The sequence below is a fragment of the Toxorhynchites rutilus genome, chromosome 1 (genome assembly GCF_029784135.1).
Source record: "Toxorhynchites rutilus septentrionalis strain SRP chromosome 1, ASM2978413v1, whole genome shotgun sequence".
Taxonomy (NCBI): domain Eukaryota; kingdom Metazoa; phylum Arthropoda; class Insecta; order Diptera; family Culicidae; genus Toxorhynchites; species Toxorhynchites rutilus.
The window spans coordinates 164,114,337-164,130,954 of NC_073744.1; the positions used below are offsets into that span (position 1 = coordinate 164,114,337).

Consider the following 16,618-nt stretch of genomic DNA (forward strand, 5'->3'; position numbering starts at 1 on the left):
CACCATAATATCGGAGGAAAGTTCTTCACACAAAAGCGGAACTGCGATAACTCTATTTGTTTATTTCAGCTTTGAAATTTTGTTTGTAACTCAAACCATATTCATTAAACTAATAGTAGAAAAGGTATGTAACCGGAAAACCTTCGATTTGTGAAGTGGTCGTTTGAAAGATCTAGGTTAATATATTATATAGTAGGGCCAAAATAATAGAAATTCAATGTCACAATCATTCGAATTTTCCAGCGCAAATGAACTAATGTCTTCTAGAGACAATATGTATTCAGACTGCTTCGCTGAGACTGAAGCCCTCCTTTTTTGATGATATTTTCGGCCAATAGTTAGAATTTCATGGAAATAATATGTTTTGAAAATCCACGTACGTTATCATACTGAAATGTCTTCACATATTTCATAATGTCTTCACAAAATCAAATGTCTTCAAAATGAAGACATGTCCTCAAACCTGGCATCTCTGGTTCGCCACAAAGTGGAAGAGAGACGAAATCGCTAGAAACGTTTGCCTGACTAATTTTCAACAACGATGATAATTTGAATTTTTTATTAATTTGTTTTTTTACTTGCTACATGATATTAGTTAGCTGTTTTGTTTTGATTTAATCAATTAATTTATAATGAAGGAAACTTCTAATGGCAAAACGTTTATTATTTGCTCAAAAAAACAGGCCTATTATTGACCAACTAACCCCGTGTGTGGGGTTAGTAGGTAAATTTATTCTGAAATATAAAGACGTTAAATAAAAGAAAAATGTAAAATAATTTTTTCTCTGGTTATTTTTCATTGAAAGGGTAAAAGGTAAGCTTCATTGTGGTACATAACATTCTAACGCAAAACTTCGTACTACAAAGTTATAGCAAAATTTATTCAAAAATGACCAACTAGCCCCGCCCTACCCTATACCCTTTCGATCTTCTAAATCAGCAGCCATTTAAATTCATTTATTGTATTTTTACATAATGTTGTTTACATACTCGATATTATGACATCCTGGACCACAATTACACAAATTGTTAGTAATGAGACCTACACGATAAAAACATGAATTGAGCACAAATTGAGGGGAAAACATACAATATAATATAAAATTAATGCCTATTATCGGTAAATGGAGAATAATTCATTTTACGCATCAACTCACATTATGAGCTAAAGCCCGAATTTAGGCAAAAAGATTGCTCGTTGCGTCGGGGAGGAAGCGGGGAAAACATACCCAATTAAATCGTCAAATTGTAAACTTTTTTTACTATATTCACTGTTCATGTTGCAAGCAAAAAAATTCTGGTTAAATTTCCTGTCTAATGATATATAACACAACATATGTCGCAATAACCATTTTGAGTAATATGCGTTTGAAAACTCTTAATAAATCGTTACATTTTTCGTAGAGTGACCCCCCTATATAGAAATCGAAGACATAGTCCTATGTCAATAGTGCGATGGACTTCAATTGTTTCATCAGATCGTGTCGCTTTCCAATATGACTGCACGATTGACTACAGCGAACTCTTTCTGTATTGTTTAGGTCCATGAATTTGGTACGCTAGTACTGCGTTGCGCTAAAGCTTCATTCGTAGACACCATGGTTGTGTTGTGCAGGTGGCAACATCAAATTACCGGTTGTTTTTAAATTACGGCACTTTTCGTCAAATTTGTTTCATTGGCAATTCTGAAATCTAAATTCGTCAACTTGATTAACTGTGCTGTTAATTCAATTCAGATCATTGGGAAAAAACAAGAACTGTTCCACAAACATAGCGCATGGCTCGGTTGTTTAAGGCGGTATTGGAAAATATGTCACAGAATAATATTCAGAGCGAATTCGACTGGAAGTCATGAACGTCAAAATTAATAAAACTGCCATAGTAATCTTTGGTGAAAATTTTGATTTTTTGTTCTTAAGCGACATAACGAAGCAACGAATTTATGAGACTTCGCTCATATAAGAGTGTGTTCGAATCAAGAACAAGTTAGTAAATGTGTAATTCAGTTTTTATAAATGTCTTTAAAAGTTTCTGTCTTGTGTTTGAGGTGAAGAAAGAAGCAAGAAGATGGTCTGATGGTCCAAAACTATGCAGAAAATTTTAAAAATGTGACTTCAAAATTTAATAACAGTGGGAATAAGTGGATTTTCCAAGAAAAGGTCAATGAAATATGCCTTTATAAAAAATATCAAGTAGGGGAACCGCGGTTAGTACGGACAGTGGGGGTAATATGGACAGGTGGTTGATTTGTATAGTACCATTTTGAATTTCAGATTTCTGTTAATGAGAACGCCTTCTACATGTTATTTCATAGTATTTAAGCCACCCTATGGCAATGAATACTGGTCAAAAGTGGAAAAGGGAAACAAAAACTGAAAATCATACTTGATTCCGCGTGTGGATGTAATTTTAGCTGCTTCGACATTAAGCATTTCGAGTAGTTTAATATCAAAATTCAATTCGCTGATGGTTATATTTCGGTTTGTGAGTTAACAGATCATTCAACGGACATTCGTGATGAGTTCAGACCTTGGTTGAATAAAATTATTCCTCTCACGATTGCTAAACCTCTACGCTTCATATATTACAAACCTGTCCATATTACCCGCATCGAAACAAATGTTGTACTTTTCGGTCTGTTTTAATTTCAATAAAAAACATTGAAAAGAACTTTTTCGTAAAATATTTGGCCAATTAGGTAGAGAAACAGTATATTGAATTGCAAGAAACAGCATCAATGTTTTGGGAAACATGAGTTTCCAAAGATATACTTGAAGTTCTTCTTAACATGTCAGTTTTATCCCCACCTGCTCTATGTGCGCTTTTTTTTAAAAAAACATCGGAGAGGGTCTCCGATGTTTTTTAAAAAAAATGTTGGAAGTTGGAATGAAAACTCGAATTGAACGTGCTGAGAATAAACCGAAGCAAGTACCTCCTGGTTTAAGCGGTTCTTCTACGCACCAGGGGTCCTCAGCACTGCCCGGAGCAGCACCCACCCCGTCTGTTCCATTTTCGCGGTCGAGGCAACAGCCACAGTCTGGTTTGCTTGCGCTTTCTGACCTGGTGGACAACATTTTAAATGCTCTAAATATAAATGACCCTCTTAAAAGCATAGTATTATGTTTGCTTCCGATTGTGAGAACATTTTTGAAAGAAAAATGTGGTTTTTTAGCAGCGTTCATTTCCCTCGATGCCTGATTCAGTGCAAGAGGTCAAGGATTTGACCACTGTAATACAGTGGAATTGCAGAAGCATCATCCCTAAACTAGATCAATTTAAATTTTTAGTTCATAGTTCTAACTGTGATGTATTTTCCCTCTGTGAAACATGGCTTTCTTCAGCCGACGAGCTGAATTTCCACGATTTCAACATTATTCGCCTCGATCGAAATGACTCGTTTGGTGGCGTACTATTGGGGATCAAAAAATGTCACTCCTTCTATAGAGTCACTCTCTCATCGATGACAGGCATTGAAGTTGTCGCTTGCCAGACACAAATCAATGGCAAAGACTTCTGCATTGCCTCGATATATATTCCTCCAAGAACCATGGTCGGCCGCCATCAGTTTTTTGATATCATCGCGGCATTGCCGGAGCCGCGGCTAATCTTAGGTGACCTCAACTCCCATGGAACAGCATGGGGGTCACACTATGATGACAGCCGTGCCACGTTGATTTATGATCTGTGCGACAACTTCAACATGACAGTTTTAAATACAGGGGAAGCAACTAGGATAGCCAACCCTCCTGCACGGGCAAGTATGCTAGACATATCACTTTGCTCTTCTTCATTATCCCTGGATTGCACGTGGAAGGTAATCCAAGATCCCCACGGTAGTGATCACCTGCCAATAACTTTATCGATCGCCAATGAATCAGGTTCTCGTGAGTCAGTCGATATTGCGTATGACCTCACGAAAAATATTGACTGGAGAAAATTTGCAGAAATAATATCTGAAGCACTTGTTTCAATGCATGAACTTCCTCAACTGGAAGAGTATAACTTTATATCGAGTTTGATTTACGAAAGCGCACTTCAAGCTCAAAAGAAACGTGTTTCTGCTACCACTTTCCGACGTCGTCCTCCATCACTTTGGTGGGACAAGGAGTGCTCAAAGGTCTACCTTGAAAAATCATCCGCTTTCAAAAAATTCAGGAAAACTGGATTAGTGGAATGGTTTCGAAAGTACCAAGCTCTAGAAGCCAAACTAAAAGGTCTGATTAAAGCAAAAAAGCGTGGATATTGGCGGAAGTTCGTCAATGGTTTGTCAAGGGAGACAGCTATGAGCACTCTTTGGAATACGGCTAGGAGAATGCGTGGCTGGAACCATACAAATGAAAGTGAGGAATACTCTGACCGTTGGATTTTTAAATTTGCAAGAAAGGTTTGTCCCGATTCCGTTCCTGTACAAAACGTCGTACGCGACATTCCGCTCCAATGCGACTATGAGAATTTTTCGATGGTAGAATTCTCAATTGCCCTCCTCTCATGTAACAATTCAGCTCCGGGGTCGGACAAGATTAAATTCAACTTATTGAAGAATCTTCCCGACTTGGCAAAACAGCGTTTGCTGAACTTGTTCAACAAGTTTCTGGAGCTGAATATAGTCCCGCATGACTGGAGACAAGTGAGAGTGATAGCCATACGATAACCCAACAAGCCGGCTTGCGATCACAATTCGTGGACTTTCGCCAATTCTGAATAATTTTCTGTACAATTTACTCTCAGAAAAGCACATGTTTTTCAATCATGGCAGCTTGAAATCTTCTCGATACAGTTTTATGGACCTGCCATAAGGCTCCTGCCTAAGCCCCCTCTTGTACAGTTTTTACGTCAATGATATAGATGATTGTCTAACTAGAGATTGCACGTTGAGACAACTTGCAGACGATGGAGTTATTTCCATCACGGGTACTAATCCCGCCGTTCTGCAAAAATCCTTGCAAGATACCCTGAACAACCTCACGTGGGCTCTCAAGCTGGGTATCGAATTCTCTACGGAGAAAACCGAAATGGTTGTTTTTTCTAGGAAGCTCGAACCCGCCCAATGCCAGCTTCACCTATCCTGCAAAGCGATCAGGCACTCGATGTTTTTCAAATACCTTGGAGTATACCTTGACTCTAAATGTACCTGGGGAATACACATTGCGTATTTGAAACAGAAATGCCAGCAAAGAATCAATTTTCTCCAAACAATAACCGGAACATGGTGGGGCACCCATCCAGGAGACCTCATTCAGTTGTACAAAACAACGATATTATCAGTGCTAGAATATGGCAGTTTTTGCTTCCGATCAGCTGCCAGGATTCATATTCTCAAGCTGGAGAGAATACAATATCGTTGCTTGCGTATAGCAATGGGGTGTTTGCATTCGACACATACGATGAGTCTCGAAGTTTTGGCAGGAGTACCCCCGCTTACTCTTCGGTTCACAGAATTATCCTACAGATTTCTCATCCGTTGCAAGATCATGAATCCATTGGTGATTGATAACTTCGAAAATCTACTCCAACTGACTCCTCAGTCAAGTTTTATGTCTTTATACCATGAGTACCTTACCCATGAAGTGCACCCTTCACCAGGCATCTCCAACCAAGTTTGCTTCCCATACTTTTGCAATTCCTCTGTAATTTTTGATCTGTCCATGCGACAAAAAAATCCATGGAACCCCAGATCATCTACGCTCAAATGTTATTCCGTCGATTTTTTCGGCAGAATATGGGAAAGTTAGATCTGATAAAATGTTCTTTACTGACGGTTCATTCATAAACGGGTCCACTGGCTTCGGCATCTTCAATGAAAATTCCAGTGCCTCTTTCAAACTCAAAGATCCTTGTTCCGTGTATGTCGCTGAACTGGGTGCGATATACTACGCTTTAGGGATCATTGAAACATTGCCCATCGACCATTATTTAATTTTTTCAGACAGTCTCAGCTCAATAGAGGCAATCCGCTCAATGAAAGTTGATAAACGTTCATCTTATTTCCTAACAAGAATAAGACAACTATTGAGTGTTTTGGTCGAAAAATTATTCAAGATTACCTTAGCATGGGTTCCCTCTCATTGCTCGATTCCGGGGAATGAGAAAGCGGACTCGCTAGCTAAGGTGGGCGCTTTAGAAGGCACACTTTTTGAAAGGCAAATTGCTTATAATGAATTTTTTCACATTCCTCGTCAGGACACACTCGTTAGTTGGCAGCGCATGTGGAGTGAAGATGAGTTCGGTCGCTGGTTACACACGATTATCCCTAAAGTTGCGACGAAAGCTTGGTTTAAGGGATTGAATGTCGGTCGTGATTTCATTCGCGTGATATCTCGGCTTATGTCCAATCACTACAACCTAAACGCGCATCTCTATCGCATTGGGCTCGCAGCAAACAATCTTTGTGATTGTGGCGATGGCTACCACGACATCGAGCGTATTGTCTGGTCGTGTATCCGGTTCCATGCTGCTCGCTCTCAGCTCTCTAGAGCACTGAGAGCAAAATGCAGACAATCGGATATCCCCGTCCGGGATATCTTAGGTAGCCTTGATCCTGATCTTCTGCTTCATCTATACCTGTTCCTCAGAAACGCCGATGTCAACGTTTAATGATGTTTCCTTCGTTGTGTCTCTGTTTCGTATCCCTCCTATCCGATCTATAAACTTTTACTTAGTCGCGGCAATACATACACACACTCTTTACAGATACACGGGCCAAAGGTTGTGCGGTCCACTGATGATTCAACAAAAGCCAAAGGTTGTACCGCTCATGACAACTCTACACGAGCTGATGATTGCGCCGGCTAGTGACCATTCTATCCTGGATTCCTCGCACCACGCTAGATATGGGGTACAGACTAGGGGGGCGTTGCTGATTAATGGTCAGCTGCATCCCAATAGGAAGTATCCCGTGTCGGGCACAGGTACAGATCATTGAAGACAGCAACATCACAATTACGAAAACACTTGTAATACTAACCTCGAGCCAACCGCGAGTAATCGGAAATATTGAACTCCCGGCCCCGTCAGGTTGACGCCATATGAGCCTTAATAAAAATATATATTTTGGATAAAAAAAAAAAATCGGAGAGGGTCAGGGCAGCAATCGACTAGTTTGGCTTGGAATTGCTCTGATGAAGAATCTCGTTCGTCTTTTCATTCGTTGGATCCCAAAAACATCGCGAAGGGAAGCACCCGTATCGTTTTCTATTCGAAGGACAATCAAACACACATTACGTTCCATTGCCCAAGAAGCAATAAGCATTATGTGCAGAAATTGCTGACTAGAATTAATTCAAATAGACAAACAAACAAAACCGATAGACCAAAACTACGTTACGTAGATCCGGGTCAGTAGGACGTATCGTGGGGATACCGAAAGTTTGTTGATATTGTGTTTTTGCTCCATCATAAACTCCACCACCCCTTGTTCTTGGGTGGTTCAACGCCAATCTGTGCAATTGCTTCTAATGATGAGCCTAATGTTTCACGTTTCGGCTCCCAACAGTGACTCAGCGGGAAGACCTTCAACTCAAACCGAAGGGGAAACATTTGCCCCAAAACTAATGGGTGGGAATCATCGCGGGGACCACCAACCAGCGGGTTCGGGTTCGATTATACCGATTATGATAGTCGTCCTTGACCATTTTCGCCGGCTGTCGGGATCTTTATGGACCGGCTGTCAAATTTGACGATTGTCGTTATAATTTCCAAATTGCAGCTGCCAGCCAGCCAATAGTGTACACTTTCGGGGGATCAATAGCTGCTTCTTTGATGGCATGCTGTTGTAGTAAAATTTCCCCGCTACAAACGGATTCCCCGAAGATGACGACGGAGACGACGCCTAAAGGAAGGAAGGTGTGGAGCCGAGCCGGGGTAGCAATAAACCGCAATCAAAGTCGATGGTCCATACCATAAGTAAACGACACCGATCAAATCCAATGATGGGGAGGAAAAGAAGAATGTAGATTCATGTGTGGGTGAATGGAAGGGAAATTTGAATTTATTGTACATTTGGTTTGACAAGCTGGGTTTAATAACTTTGTGCTTCCAATGCTTTGCATGTACTCGGGTTCGATTCAAGTTCTACGAGCAGTCCGAAAGATTGAGCTATGATTGAATACACTATTTAATTTTATGTACGTATCTAAAATGGAGAAATTATCGAATTATCGACCAACTCAATAATTTTGAAATAAGTAGCATCAAACAAATAAACAAATAAACAAATAAACAAATAAACAAATAAACAAATAAACAAATAAACAAATAAACAAATAAACAAATAAACAAATAAACAAATAAACAAATAAACAAATAAACAAATTAACAAATTAACAAATTAACAAATTAACAAATTAACAAATTAACAAATTAACAAATTAACAAATTAACAAATTAACAAATTAACAAATTAACAAATTAACAAATTAACAAATTAACAAATTAACAAATTAACAAATTAACAAATTAACAAATTAACAAATTAACAAATTAACAAATTAACAAATTAACAAATTAACAAATTAACAAATTAACAAATTAACAAATTAACAAATTAACAAATTAACAAATTAACAAATTAACAAATTAACAAATTAACAAATTAACAAATTAACAAATTAACAAATTAACAAATTAACAAATTAACAAATTAACAAATTAACAAATTAACAAATTAACAAATTAACAAATTAACAAATTAACAAATTAACAAAGTAACAAATTAACAAAGTAACAAATTAACAAATTAACAAAGTAACAAATTAACAAATTAACAAATTAACAAATTAACAAATTAACAAATTAACAAATTAACAAATTAACAAATTAACAAATTAACAAATTAACAAATTAACAAATTAACAAATTAACAAATTAACAAATTAACAAATTAACAAATTAACAAATTAACAAATTAACAAATTAACAAATTAACAAATTAACAAATTAACAAATTAACAAATTAACAAATTAACAAATTAACAAATTAACAAATTAACAAATTAACAAATTAACAAATTAACCAATTAACAAATTAACAAATTAACAAATTAACAAATTAACAAATTAACAAATTAACAAATTAACAAATTAACAAATTAACAAATTAACAAATTAACAAATTAAACAAATTAACAAATTAACAAATTAACAAATTAACAAATTAACAAATTAACAAATTAACAAATTAACAAATTAACAAATTAACAAATTAACAAATTAACAAATTAACAAATTAACAAATTAACAAATTAACAAATTAACAAATTAACAAATTAACAAATTAACAAATTAACAAATTAACAAATTAACAAATTAACAAATTAACAAATTAACAAATTAACAAATTAACAAATTAACAAATTAACAAATTAACAAATTAACAAATTAACAAATTAACAAATTAACAAATTAACAAATTAACAAATTAACAAATTAACAAATTAACAAATTAACAAATTAACAAATTAACAAATTAACAAATTAACAAATTAACAAATTAACAAATTAACAAATTAACAAATTAACAAATTAACAAATTAACAAATTAACAAATTAACAAATTAACAAATTAACAAATTAACAAATTAACAAATTAACAAATTAACAAATTAACAAATTAACAAATTAACAAATTAACAAATTAACAAATTAACAAATTAACAAATTAACAAATTAACAAATTAACAAATTAACAAATTAACAAATTAACAAATTAACAAATTAACAAATTAACAAATTAACAAATTAACAAATTAACAAATTAACAAATTAACAAATTAACAAATTAACAAATTAACAAATTAACAAATTAACAAATTAACAAATTAACAAATTAACAAATTAACAAATTAACAAATTAACAAATTAACAAATTAACAAATTAACAAATTAACAAATTAACAAATTAACAAATTAACAAATTAACAAATTAACAAATTAACAAATTAACAAATTAACAAATTAACAAATTAACAAATTAACAAATTAACAAATTAACAAATTAACAAATTAACAAATTAACAAATTAACAAATTAACAAATTAACAAATTAACAAATTAACAAATTAACAAATTAACAAATTAACAAATTAACAAATTAACAAATTAACAAATTAACAAATTAACAAATTAAAAAATTAACAAATTAACAAATTAACAAATTAACAAATTAACAAATTAACAAATTAACAAATTAACAAATTAACAAATTAACAAATTAACAAATTAACAAAGTAACCAATTAACGAAGTAACAAATTAACAAATTAACAAATTAACAAATTAACAAATTAACAAATTAACAAATTAACAAATTAACAAATTAACAAATTAACAAATTAACAAATTAACAAATTAACAAATTAACAAATTAACAAATTAACAAATTAACAAATTAACAAAGTAACCAATTAACGAAGTAACAAATTAACAAATTAACAAATTAACAAATTAACAAATTAACAAATTAACAAATTAACAAATTAACAAATTAACAAATTAACAAATTAACAAATTAACAAATTAACAAATTAACAAATTAACAAATTAACAAATTAACAAATTAACAAATTAACAAATTAACAAATTAACAAATTAACAAATTAACAAATTAACAAATTAACAAATTAACAAATTAACAAATTAACAAATTAACAAATTAACAAATTAACAAATTAACAAATTAACAAATTAACAAATTAACAAATTAACAAATTAACAAATTAACAAATTAACAAATTAACAAATTAACAAATTAACAAATTAACAAATTAACAAATTAACAAATTAACAAATTAACAAATTAACAAATTAACAAATTAACAAATTAACAAATTAACAAATTAACAAATTAACAAATTAACAAATTAACAAATTAACAAATTAACAAATTAACAAATTAACAAATTAACAAATTAACAAATTAACAAATTAACAAATTAACAAATTAACAAATTAACAAATTAACAAATTAACAAATTAACAAATTAACAAATTAACAAATTAACAAATTAACAAATTAACAAATTAACAAATTAAAAAAATTATAAAAATCACAAAATTGAATTAAATTTTCTAAAGTTGAGAAGGCCAAATATTTAGAATTCAGAATGGATGAAATTGAAAACACAGGAAATGATGGTAAAACAACCGAAAAATCAAAAACATTCAAAATTCAGAAAATTGAAAAATTAGACAATTCAGAAAACGAAAGAAATTCTGAAAATGATTTATTCAGATAATTAAAAATTCTGAAAACTTTTGTAAAGTAAGAATTGAATATAAATTCGGAAAATTGATAATTCAGGAAATTGAATATACAGAAAACCAAAAAATCAGATAATTGAAAATCAAAAGACTAAAAAATGAGAAAAGTGAAAATTTAGAAAATATAAAAAAAATACAAGGGATTGAAAATAGAAATTCAGAATATTAAATATTCAGAACTCGAAATTCGAAAAATTTCATACTCATAGAACTAAAAATTATAAAAGCATAAATTTGAAAAAAAATCAGAAAAACAATATCAAGTTTAAAAAAAAGGATAAATCAAGAAATTTAAAATTCAGAAAATTGATAATACAGAATATTTAAACTTCAGAAAGTTGAAAATTAGAAAAAAATCAGAAAATTGGAAGTTAAGAAAATTTTTAAATGAAAATTCATCACATAATTAATGAGAAAATTCAAAACTCAGAAAAAAAACAATATTTTAAATTCATAATTGATGGTATTGAAAACACAGAAAAATGATAATTTAAAAAAAAAAGGTAAATTCAAAACATTGCCAAAAAATTAGAAAATTGAAAATTAAAAAAAAAGAAGATTCCCAAAATTGAATTGAATTTTATAAAGTTGAGAATACCAAATGTTTGAAATCCATAATTGATGAAATATGAAAATGATAAATAAAAAAATTGAAAATTTCAAACATCGAAAATTAAATTAAATTAAATTCATAAAATTGAAAAACTGGCCAATTCAGAAAACTAAAGAAATTCTGAAAATTATTAATTAAGTAAATTAAGTAAAGTAAAAATTGAAAATAAATTGAATTTTCAGGAAATTGGATATACAGAAAACTAAAAGTTCAGATAATTAAAAATTAACTAAAAATTAAGAAAAGTGAAAATTTAGAAAATATAAAATAAATAATTCAAGAGATTGAAAATAATAATACAGAATATTAAATATTCAGAACTCGAAATTCGAAAAAATATAAAAGCAAAAATTAAAAAAAAAATCAGAAAATTAATATCAAAATTTACAAAAAAGGAAAATTTAAGCTGGAAATTAAAAAAAAATCAAATTCATAGAACTGAAAATTTCAAAAAAAATATCAGAAAGTTGATATCAAAATTAAAAAAAAACAAAAAATTCAAAATTCAGAAAACCAAGAACTCAGAAAATTCAAAATTTTTAATAGAGAAAATTGATAATACAGAAAATTTATACTTTAAAAAAAAATAGAAAATTGGAAATTAAGAAAATTTAGAAATGAAAATTCATAACATCTAAAATTTATAAATTTAGAAATTCAGAGTTCATTCAGAATTTTGAAAATTTAGAAAAAGTGAAATTCAGAACATTTTGTTTACAATTCAGAACAGCAAAAATTCAGAAAATAAATTATTGAGAATTCATGAAATTGAATTAATTCAAAGAACTGAATATCAAGTAAAGTACAATACGAAAAAAAAATTCAGGGAATTAAAAATTCAGAAAATTTAATATTTAGAATATTAAAATTGATAGTTCAGAGAACTGAGAATTAAGAGAAGTACAAATTGAAAAGAATTTCAGGGAATTAAAATTTCAGAAAATTTAATATTTAGAATGTTGAAAGCTCACACAACTGAAAATTTAAAAAAAATTGGAAAAATATTTCAATTCTGAAAAGTGAGAAAATTAAGAATTCATAAAGTTTAATAACATTCAATTATGAAAATTGAAAATTCAGCAAATTGATAACACAACAGAACAACAAAAATTGAGAAAAATTGAAAATATTAAAAATTTAATGAAATTTAAATTGTGAAAATTAGAAATTTCGTTAATTTTAAATTCTGAAAATTGATTATTTCTACGATAGAAATTTCCTGTGGAAATTTTGAAAATTGAAATTCTAATTATTTTAAATTCTGGAAACTGAAAATTCCGAGAATAAAAAAATTAAAATTCCAAAAATGTTAACTTGATTGTATGAAAAGTTTAATATACCCCCAACTAATAACTCGCAGAACTGAAGACTGCGAAAAAATAAAAAAAAATTAAAACTGAAATTTCCTAAAATGTCGATCTTTAAAAATTCAAAATTCCTGAATAAAAAAACAGTTAACTTCGCTAACTATTCGAAAGTTTTAAAAATTTTCAATAGTAAAATAATATAAATGTAACAATTCAAAAATTGAAATTTCGTAAGTTACGAAAACCTTACATTAAAAATACATCATGGTTCAAAAATCCAAAATTTCCGAAAATATAAATCTCCTAAGATTAAATATTCTAAAAATTTCAATTTCCCAAAAATTTCAAGTTTCGAAAATTAAGACTTAACACGAAAAGAAATCTTAACACTGAAGATTCTGAAGTTAAGAATTTCGAAAAGAAAAAAAATTGAAGAAGGGAATTCAGAAATTAGTATTAGCGGAAATTCCAAGAATTAAAAAAAAGAAATTTTGAAAATTCTAAAAATTTTGAAAATTTCGTAAAACTTGATTTTTAAAAGTATGAAAAATTAAATACACCCCCAACAGATAATTCGCAAAACTGAAGACTGGGAAAAAATGAAAAAAAACTAAAACTGAAATTTACTAAAATGTCGATTTTAAAAAAATCAAAATTCCTGAAAAAAAAATTGCACAGTTAAATTCAAAATTAGCTATTCGAATGTCCTTAATAGTAAAATAGTATAATTGTAAAATTTCAAAAATTGAAAATTTTGTAAGTTACGAAAACCTTACATTCAAAAAAACATCACGGTACAAAAATTCGAAACTATAAATATAAATCTCCGAAGATTAAATATTCTAAAAATTTCAATTTCCCAAAAATTTCAAGTTTCGAAAATTAAGAATTTGTAGAATTGAAAATTCCGAAAATTGTTAAAAAGTACAAAAATGTTGAAATTGAAAATATCGAAAATTGAAAATTCCGATTTCTGATTCAAATTTTTTGAGAATCCAAAATTCTGAGAATTGATATATTAAAAAAATGAATTTCCGAAAATACAAATATCGAAACATTTACATTCTGAAACCGAAAACTTTCAAAAATCTCCGAATTTCCGAAAATAAAAATTCTAATACTAAAAATATCAAAAATTTGTTTTAACAAGATTTTGTGAAACAAAAATTTTGTAAAATTCAGAAATTTTAAAAAATTTGAGGATTGAAATTTTCCAAAATTGAAAATTTGAAAAATTGATTTCGAGAATTCAAAATCCCACAAATGAAAACTTTTAAAAATTTAAAAAAAAAATGAAAATTAAAATTTCAGAAAATTAAAAATTTCTGAAAACTCAAAAGTTTGCTGCTCGGGAATTCGGATCTCGTAATTCGCAGTTCAAAATTTTTTTCAAATTTTAAAATTTTGAAAGTAAAAAATTAAAAAAAAAATAAAATCCTTATAATTAAAAATTCTTGAATTTTTTGGATTTGAATTTTGAAAATTCTTCATAATACAGATTCAAAATTCCGAAAGTTGAAAAATTCATAAATAAAAGACAACTGAAAACCCAATGAATAAAAAATTGAAAATTTTGAAATTAAAAACATAAAAATCGAAAGAAAAATTGACAAATTAAATAAAAAAAATTAAAAAGTTCAAAATTGAAAAAAAAAATAATTGAACTGAAATCCAAGGCAACTACTTTTAATCATTTCGTTTGAGGGTAGCGAATCTCAGTTTTCGAAATGGTAATTATTTGAATATTATTTTTCCTAATTCCAATACTCTTCAACAATTGATTGGCAGTGTTCAGAAGCGAAAGAATAAAACACCGTTTCGTTTTGCCGCAAATTCCCTAGCACGCGGCAAAAGTTATCGAATCGGAGGGGCTCACCACCCCATAAGACAACCCCGTAGGAGGAAAATTCTCTCGCATCAGCAGGGAAAATAAACAATTGCGGGGCGTGAAGGAACTCTGTCTGTCTGAAATGTTGTTTTTCCCTTCACTGCTTCATAGATACACGTGTTTTATTCCTTTTTTTGCTGCTGTTTTGCTCTGTTTACTCCCAAATAACAACGAAGTAGAACAACGGGCGGGAAAATTGCTCTCGCTCTTGCATTCCCTTTCACACTCTATGTCTCTAACACACACACAGTGCCATTGGTAAAATGTGTTGTTGTTATTGTTGTGTATCCACCAGAGCCCAGGGAACGCGCCTCCGAACCATTAGCCCCGGGTAATCCACGCTCAAACATGAGTCGGGCAGGAAGGTGAAATTGATTTGCGCTGCTCGACGTGTTTTCGGTTTCCTGGCTTCGAAGTCCTGGGCTCGGTTCGCACGTAGTGATTGGCAATACCGGTGGTGCACGGTTTGATATGAAATTCTTTGTCCTGCTGCTGTTGCTACTGCATTGCTGCACCTTTCGTGGGCTGTGAATAGTCTTGGTTCGATCCGAAGAAGTTCAAGTGCGTGCATGTAAAAAAATTGAAAGTGCCAACCAATCCCAAGTGATCGTGATGATGTGAATAAAGAGAGCGAGTGTGTGTACCAAGCACAGGAACAAGGGCGGAAATAAGCATGAGTTGGGGCCTTACTGCCGGAGATCGGGTGAGATGCCTCCAGACGCAACTATTTCCGGTGTGTGCAACACTTGCTGCCAAAGGTAGGATCTCACCTCAAGTTGGAGCGATACTCGAGCCACATAATTAGCAAGGGTTATTTAATCAATAAATTGATTGTTATTAATAATCGGTCGCCAAAGGAGCTTCCAACGTGAAATTGGCGCTCGGTTTGCCCAACTCGAAGACATGATGTTGGAATCGCACCCTGGTAGAACTTTCTTACAGGGTGTTGAGGGGGAGACAGAGGCGACTGGAAGACGGTGGGGCACACGAATCAAACATCGCTTGCTAGCAATGAAATCGCAGTCATGTCAATGCTGAGCCCATAACTTTACCTGCATAGAAACAGGAAGACAAGGGATGTTCAAGACACAGCGGAAACAATCAGAACTAAGCGGTGCTCTCGGAAGAATTATAAAGCGGATTCGGATTTTTCGCTCTTCTGATCCCGGAAGCTGGTGTGAGCACTGAAAACCCCTTGGTAATTGGTAGTCTCGATCCACTGTTGAACGGCTGACACCATCAACCGCATCCACCATGTGATTGTGTGTCTAACCACTTACACCATCACCGGAAAATGTTGTATGTGTATATCGTTCCGCCGATAACCACGGAGAGATACAGCGGAGAATTCGATGGTCGGTCGGTTGCCATGCCGCGAGCTACAAACTTTTCCTCCTGGTGTACTACACAGGTCGTTTGCTCCCACAAACACAAACCCACAGCCATCCTTCTCCCCGTTCCATTCACAGACCTGAAGTGCCAACGTTTCAAAGACACAAGTTAACCGGCCGAAGGTATTCGCACTCAATTCCGCCAAACAAGTTCAGAACAAGTT

The 16,618-nt window shown here is 31.6% G+C and overlaps 2 protein-coding genes across 5 annotated transcripts in view; one reads left to right on the forward strand and one right to left on the reverse strand.

The window, feature by feature from the left end:
- LOC129762894 (glutamine-dependent NAD(+) synthetase) overlaps positions 1 to 16,618 on the reverse strand; it is a 163,189-nt gene that overhangs the window by 55,927 nt on the left and 90,644 nt on the right. The window lies entirely within an intron of this gene.
- LOC129762892 (cytosolic carboxypeptidase Nna1) overlaps positions 1 to 16,618 on the forward strand; it is a 114,298-nt gene that overhangs the window by 7,366 nt on the left and 90,314 nt on the right. For 2 of the 4 annotated variants that reach the window (XM_055761480.1, XM_055761481.1), the window contains exon 1: positions 15,429 to 15,821. The exons of 1 other annotated variant lie outside the window; for it this stretch is intronic. In XM_055761480.1, coding sequence (XP_055617455.1) covers positions 15,737 to 15,821 — 85 coding nt within the window. In that variant the 5' untranslated portion in view covers positions 15,429 to 15,736. Of the gene's footprint in view, positions 1 to 15,428; positions 15,822 to 16,618 lie in introns of those variants that run through there. One more of the 4 variants, XM_055761486.1, reaches the window with a different exon arrangement.